Source organism: Helianthus annuus, chromosome 13 (genome assembly GCF_002127325.2).
Source record: "Helianthus annuus cultivar XRQ/B chromosome 13, HanXRQr2.0-SUNRISE, whole genome shotgun sequence".
In the NCBI taxonomy this organism is placed as follows: domain Eukaryota; kingdom Viridiplantae; phylum Streptophyta; class Magnoliopsida; order Asterales; family Asteraceae; genus Helianthus; species Helianthus annuus.
Window position 1 is genome coordinate 154,197,951 of NC_035445.2, and position 8,542 is coordinate 154,206,492.

Consider the following 8,542-nt stretch of genomic DNA (forward strand, 5'->3'; position numbering starts at 1 on the left):
ATGGTTAGGCATTTTGAGACAAATATAAGAATCGAGAGATCATGGAATAGGTGTTACACAAATTATGTGTTATGTGTGATAACGAATTTGGATTTCGAATATATTGAACAATATGGTTGACAATTCATGTCGTAAGCGTGTTAGTGAAAGTCAATGTAGACAAGAGTTGGAAAATGTGTGTTAATATGAATGAGTATGAATACTAACATTATTATGGCATGACGACATGGAAGAATAGGAACCACACTAGCATGGACCAAGCATGGAAGGCTAACAGGTCAAAACGAGGCAAGGAAGCGGTTACGAACACGGATGCACAAGGTAAGTGACTCCCGACTCACTTCTTAGTATACATAAGAACTTTCTTGTTTATGAATGAGGGGAAATTATGTATGATATAAAATGAATGAAGGTATTAAGAGAAGTAATGATTTAGATAGTCAAAGATAGTTTGTGGAACCAAGCGGGTCGAATAAATAAGAATAAGTGAGGAAACGGTAATAAAATGTGTGATGATTAAGGACCCGGGTAAGGGTTCATAGGCTAATATGTAAGGAATTGTTTTATAGATGTTTAGGAACAAGTTTCAAGTGAAACGGATGCAAAACGAACAAGTTATGTGAGTTTTAGTATTAAATTGGGGAGCTGAACTAGGCATCACCGTAGCTTACGGTGCCCACCGTAAGCTACGGTGGGAGCTGGGTTTCCTTTTCTGCCGTAAGGCAGTTTAGAACTACCGTAAAGCTTTTGGGGCCACCGTAAGCTACGATAGCCACCGTAGCTTACAGTGGAGGTCAGATGCAAATGTAAAGTTTGTGGATTTCTTTGTTTTCCTTCGAATTCGGACCCCGTGGGCCCATACCAAGCCTTGTTAAGTCTTTATAATGTTCCTCAACCCTACAGAAAGGCTTGGTAAGTTACGGGTGAGTTCGGAACTCATTCTTAAGATCCGAAACATACCCAAAGGGCATTTAAAAAGCGTTTATGATGTGTGGGTAAGATCGGGATGTGGGAGCGAGTATGCGGGGTAATGAACTAAGTAGGTGGGTATGTACGTATAGATTTAACTTCTCCCCAATACACTTAAGCTAATAAGTAATCATGAATATGAGTGAGTATGTATACAAGTTTGTTCGTACCTGTTTTATTATACGAATGTTTGTAATCAAGATATGACAGAAATTCGTGGAGAATTAGGTAAGTGGTATGTACGAGTTAGTATGTATGTATGAATGTATTTATGTAATTATGTAAATACATGTACGTGTGAGCGAAGGTATGCATGTGTGTAGTTATGATCCGTTTTAAGTGTGTTTTAAACACATAACCATATACCTGAAGTCGTGAAGGGATATCATTTTATAAATAACAGGTTTAAAGATTTATTCAACGATCCATACAACAAGCAACATAATGATAAAAAAAAAAAAAAAACAAAATAATACATGCAGTAAACCATTAATTAAGTTGGCAAAATGAAAGCAACTCTTTGTCATTTTGAAATATTTCCATGTCTTGGTTTTCCAAAATCACATGCGATTGGATGCCATCACCGTTTGGAGTATCCATAAGCACAAACGCATTCGTATATGATGATCTAAATGCAATTACTGTAGCCATGGGCTTTCCCCACCCGAAATCGACTTTGTTAAAGGGGTACCCGCATAAGCTGCTGCATACATATGATCTCTTAGACAACGTTTCTAAATCTTGATCATTTCCCAGTATTGACTGTGCCAGTTTATAGTTTTCAGTTGCCTGTTGCACGCTTTGAACTCCTTCAAATTGCAATTTCTGTTTCTTTATCTCACCAACCAACTTACTTAACGATGCTTCACTTGTTTGTGTAGTTGGTACCAAAATAAGTGACCCAACATTTCCCACGGTTGTTTGGGGCAGCTTCTCAGCTAATTTGCTACGTGTATTCACCGGAAGAAACAAATAAGATGACATAAAGCAACCAGAATTTGTTGTAGCCGCTGCTAGTGCGGTTTTGTAAAGTAGAGAAGTTAGTACTTCAACCCAAGTAGGGTTGTCGTTTATAGAGGAGGCGACAACCTTCTTAAGATCACTTAACTTTGAGTTAGGAAACACGAACTTTCTCATGACACGAGTACTGCCTACCGCATTCATAACAGGAGCTTTTGACAGAAGAGAGTTGGTTCTTGGGACATGAATGAAATGCGGGTTCAGAGGCAGTACCTCTTTATGGTCAGTCGACCCATAGCATGCTACGGAAGCCCAATGATTAACGAAGGAACCAAGAGTGCAACCGTCACCAACGAGGTGTGACATAGAGACTGCAAGCCCGACTCCACCACACGCGAAGTGATTGAGTTGAACCCCTACAAGATTTGTATTACGAGGGGACTTGTAGCACACCATATCATCCGGAAATAGATTGTCGATATTTCCATCTTGGGCGCTACTAAGCTGTAAATCGTCAAGTTTGCTATTGTTTTGGGCTTCAAGAAACACGACTCCCTCATCGTTACAGTCCACATAAGGTGTCGTGTGTGTGGGTAACCTGCCAGCAAAGTGATAGTATTTTGTCAGGCTCTGTGACAAAGAGTTCTTAAGCACCGTGGCTTTCTCTTGGGAAGTTAAACTGCAACTGTCATTGTTTGGGTATAACAGAAGCATTGGTAAGTATATTTTCTCGACGGATACATCGATATCAGAAAGATTATAAGTGTTGAGATGAGAAGGGGTTGGATTTGCGGGTTTAATTATATCTCGAGAAATAATGGGTTGAGATTGTATGGGCTTCCCTATCATCTCCATATTGTTTATTCACCGATGTGTAGAAAGTGTTCCTAGATCATATGTATATATAAGGATGAGTTCCACAGCACGTGCCTACCTCAGCTCAATTTCGCTCTCCAACAAAATCCATTGTTTGTTGTATAATTAACGTATACCACAGATTGCGAATCATATTACAGATCGTAGATAACTTTTTTAACTGATCATTGACTTGGTTCGTCTGAGAAACGTAGTATACATATAAGAACAATTCAAAGCCAACTGATTAAGCACCACATCTAATCATTAAGAATTTTTGAGTAAATTACACGGATGGTCCTTGTAATTTAGCCAAATTTTGGATATTGTCTCCGGTTTTTTTTTTTTTCGGCTCTCACTATTTGCACACCAAGTCAGCCTATCTGCACAATTAGGGTTTGAATACGTTGCGTATTGACCAATACGCAGCGTATAGGGTTACCTGAATACGCTGCGTATTGGTCAATACGCAGCGTATATATGTGGTAGGTACACGACCAGACAGTCAAACCTAGTACCATGTCAAATCAGTCTAACATAGGGTGCGTATTGATCAATACGCAGCGTATTGACAGACTGATTTGACAGTGATACGATGTTGTCCAGGGCATGTGAATAAAGTAATACGGTGAGTAGAGACCAATACGCTGCGTATTGACATGTCAGATGAAAGTCTATTTATCCCTCCATTCATATCTATTGCCCATCAAATTCAATTCAATATACCGTGCTTTCCTTTTCATCTTCTTCTTCAGTAAACAATTGTCTGTTTTTTGTTCAATCTTGTTAAAATGTCATCATTTTGGAACGATAATTATTTTGGTAATCGCTATTCTAACGACACATGGGGAGCAAATGCTGCCAATGAAGAGGAAGAGGTTGTGTCTGGAGTCCCTGTTGATAAAAAACACAGTTGCCAGACTTGAACAAGACTCCCACTCCACCTGTTGATGAACCAAATTACCCGGCGCATCAAGTGTGTCCAGATTACGGATACGGGTATGAATCTCCGTACGTGCAACAAAGTGGATACGGTGCTGAGAATGCACCTGTTGATGAACCATATTACCCGACGCAGCAATCGTATCCGGGTTATGGGGTATACGGGGATGAAGGTGGATACGGAAGTTACAGTGGATACGGTGGTGAAGGTGGATACGGGGGTGAAGGTGGTTACAGTGGATATGGGGTCTACGGTGGATACAGTGGATACGATAGATATGGGGGTGACGGTGGTTACAGTGGATACGGGGGCTACGGTGGATACAGTGGATACGATAGATCTGGGGGTGAAGCTGGATACGGTGGATACGGAGGCTACGGTGGATACGAAGAACATGGTGGATATGGTTATGAGCCCCGTAACACATCACTTTATGAACCATCTACCCCGGGCAATCCATTTAAAGTAAATGAGGTATCACATTAAAATAATTATTATTATTATTGTTAAAAATATTGTAATTATAATTATAATTATTATTATTATTGTTAAAAATAATACAATTATAATAATTATTATTATTGTTATTATTGTTAAAATACTAGTTAGTCTAGTTAAAATAAATAATTATAAGATTTAGTAAATAAACAAGTTAAGAAAGTTAAGTTAATAAACTATTTATTTTTCTTTTCTAAATAATTAAATTAATAAAAAAAATTTAAATAAATTAGTATTGTAAATAAATAAAAGAATCATGAAATTGATTTTTAGTTAAAATGGTTAGTTTAAACCTAACTTAGTTACACAACTGCCAGAAGAGTTCCCTCTGTTTTATCCCCCGCACGATCCGGAGCCGCCGGAGCCGCATGAGCCGGCCGCCGTTCTTCCGCAGCCACCACAGCCGCGTGGACCACCCGGGGCGCCCCAGTTCCCACGCCATGTTTGGCCCGGTCCTGACCCGTCACATCAGCGGCTGCTTCGAAACGTTGAAAGAAACAATTATTTGTTAGAGTGGGTGGCTGCGGCGCTGCAGCAGCAGCGACAGCATGACGGGTTACCTCCACTACCCTTCATTGCGGGTGCGGACTGGGATCAGCATCAGCAGCAGCAGCAGCATCAGCAGCAGCAGCAGCATCAGGAGCAGCAGCAGTAGTATTTTATCATTTTGTTATGTATGTACAAACTTTGTTATGTATTTTGTTATGTATATATATCAAACTTCGGTGTAAACAGTTTCACATATTTTGAAATGTTATATTTTGAAATTCAGGCAGGTTATATAAACAGTTTCACGTATTTTGTTATATTTTAACGACGAACTTAGTTTCGACGCTCGTTAGGACCGTACGCGCCTTACGAGCATCGAAACTAAGTTCGTCGTTAAAATATATATTTTTTTTTATTATTTAGTCGAAGTCGAACCGTAAGGCGCGTAGGTCCCTAACGAGCGTCGAAACTAAGTTCGTCGTTTTATATTTTAACGACGAACTTAGTTTCGACGCTCGTTAGGGACCTACGCGCCTTACGGTTCGACTTCGACTAAATAATAAAAAAATACAATTTAACGACGATCTTAGTTTTGACCCTCGTAAGGCGCGTAGGTCCGTTACGTGCGTCGAAACCAAGTTCGTCGTTAAAATATATATTTTTTTATTATTTAGTCGAAGTCGAACCGTAAGGCGCGTAGGTCCCTAACGAGCGTCGAAACTAAGTTCGTCGTTAAAATATAAAACGACGAACTTAGTTTCGACGCTCGTTAGGGACCTACGCGCCTTACGGTTCGACTTCGACTAAATAAAAAAAATATATATTTTAACGAAGAACTTAGTTTCGACGCTCGTAAGGCATGTACGGTCCTAACGAGCGTCGAAACTAAGTTCGTCGTTAAAATATATATTTTTTTGATTATTTAGTCGAAGTCGAACCGTAAGGCGCGTAGGTCCCTAACGAGCGTCGAAACTAAGTTCGTCGTTAAAATATATATATTTTTTTATTATTTAGTCGAAGTCGAACCGTAAGGCGCGTAGGTCCCTAACGAGCGTCGAAACTAAGTTCGTCGTTTTATATTTTAACGACGAACTTAGTTTCGACGCGTTAGGGACCTACGCGCCTTACGGTTCGACTTCGACTAAATAATAAAAAAATATAATTTAACGACGAACTTAGTTTCGACGCACGTAAGGCGCGTACGGTCCTAACAAGCGTCGAAACTAAGTTCGTCGTTAAAATATATATTTTTTTGATTATTTAGTCGAAGTCGAACCGTAAGGCGCGTAGGTCCCTAACGAGCGTCGAAACTAAGTTCGTCGTTAAAATATATATTTTTTTTTGTTATTTAGTCGAAGTCGAACCGTAAGGCGCGTAGGTCCCTAACGAGCGTCGAAGCTAAGTTCGTCGTTTTATATTTTAACGACGAACTTAGTTTCGACGCGTTAGGGAGCTACGCGCCTTACGGTTCGACTTCGACTAAATAATAAAAAAAATATAATTTAACGACGAACTTAGTTTCGACGCACGTAAGGCGCGTACGGTCCTAACGAGCGTCGAAACTAAGTTCGTCGTTAAAATATATATTTTTTTATTATTTAGTCGAAGTCGAACAGTAAGGCGCGTATGTCCCTAACGAGCGTCGAAAATATATATAGGTCCCTGATGTTTCATAGATTGACACAAATGGTCCCTGTCAGGGACTATTTTTGTAAAAACTGAAACTGAGGGACTAATTTTGTACACCAGTTAACAAATCTACGTATTGGTCAATACTCAGCGTATAAGGAAGGTCATATACGCTGCGTATTGGTCAATACGCAGCGTATATAAAACTGGTAAACTTTTGATACTTCAAACCCACCCAAATGACCCCATTTTTCCAGATGTTTTATATACGTTGCGTATTGACCAATACGCAGCGTATTGTTAACTGGTGTACAAAATTAGTCCCTCAGTTTCAGTTTTTACAGAAATAGTCCCTGACAGGGATCATTTGTGCCAATCTATGAAACATCAGGGACCTATACTGTAAAAATGGAAAGATCAGGGACCAAATTGTAAATATATCAAAAAAGAGGGACCATTTGTGTAAAAGACAATAGGATGCGTATTGATCAATACGCATCATAGACAAACCTTGTTTTCTGTGCAATGATTGGTTATCAGGCACTGAGATCTAGGGTTTATCTACGCTGCGTAGTGGTCAATACACAGCGTATAGGGTTAACCCAATACGCTGCGTATTGACCAATACGCAGCGTAGATAAACCCTAAATTTTGCTAGGGTTTGGTGTGCCAATAGGCACTTTAGTGTGCCAATAGGCACACTCTTTTTTTCTTTATTTTTTTTTGTTTAATTAGTCTCCATGCTTGTTATTTTCTTTAAATGTTGGCCCAAATGCCTACAGGGTTACTATTTGAGGTTTAGAATCACTTGACACACCAGGGTAGATTTATCAATTAATTTCTCTCTAGGATGGGAAGATTAGTCACGTTATTTTGGTTGATCCCGATGTCTTTCCTCCTCAAGAGTTATATGCTATGGTCGGGAAAATAGGCTAAGTCCCTCCGTAATGGGACCTGATATGGCGCTAGAGACAGGCATAGCGCCCGGTAACACCATTACAGACGGCGCTATGGGATTAAATTTTGATTCTCCGTGACTATCACGCCATGCCCCTTCCTCCCCCACTCACACACACATGTTTACATACATATGTATGTATAATTAAAGGGGCTATATAACCACCGTCTTGTGATATTACCACCATAAAGCCCACTCTTGCATTTTTTTTGTCACTTGTCGCATAACCCTATCAAAAGCCTTTATGGGGCTTTATAACTATACATGACCTATGAGCATCTAGATCAACAAACATCTAACCCAACTGGCAAATCTGATTTCATACTTCATAAACACCGACTTTTCTACAATAACAAACCCTTAACTCAAAATCCACATTATCACATAGTTTTACAAATCTAAGTTATAATAAAAGACTACAAATAATATCACATGGCAACACCTCCTTCTCCTAAATTTTGGAATTAAAGAAAATATATATTTCTAAATAATTTGAAACTCTCAATTGAAATAACCTGATGTAACATATATAAAATATTGGTTTATCACATTATCCATCCTTATTATTATTATTACTATTATTATTATTATTATTATTATTATTATTATTATTATTATTATTATTAATTCGTAAACAAAAAATTCGGTTTATCTACCAATACTAATAAATAAAAATCATTTTTGAACAGGTGTCACTTACTTACTGGTGCTTTCTCACATTATTTTCCTATTTATCTCTTATATTAAATAATAATAAAATAATAAGGGATAATAATTTTAAACCAGAATTAGGTAAGAATAAAGATTTGTTTTTCTATAAATAATTTTAAACAAAATTTTAGATAAGGATAAACGTTTCTTTATTTATTTAATTATAAAGTTACATTCCGAGTATTATGACTAGATATATATAATGTATTAGATATTAAATATTAAAGTAATAAATTGATATATTAGATATTATTAAACTAATATATTATTATTATTATTATTATTATTATTATTATTATTATTATTATTTGTCCATAATATTAACATTGTCATTCATAAATTAATAGAAAGTATGACACGTGGTATTAATAGGAATCCTTTATTAATAACTAAATTAGATTAGTTAAATTTGAATCAATTATAATTCTTTTGAGTTTAGTAATTAGAATTCAATCACGTCTTTGAAAATCATTAATCTACATATAACTAGAGAAATTACTTTGAAGTTACACGCAACTGATCAAGTCTTA

At 37.5% G+C, this 8,542-nt stretch overlaps 1 protein-coding gene across 1 annotated transcript; it reads right to left on the reverse strand.

The window, feature by feature from the left end:
• Nucleotides 1–1,431: 1,431 nt before the first annotated feature.
• LOC110901975 (tabersonine-19-hydroxy-O-acetyltransferase) lies at nt 1,432–2,915 on the reverse strand. The gene has a single exon (XM_022148723.2). The coding sequence runs from the start codon at nt 2,782–2,784 to the stop codon at nt 1,459–1,461; it is 1,326 nt and encodes a 441-aa protein (XP_022004415.1). The 5' UTR covers nt 2,785–2,915; the 3' UTR covers nt 1,432–1,458.
• Between the last annotated feature and the right edge of the window lie 5,627 nt (nt 2,916–8,542).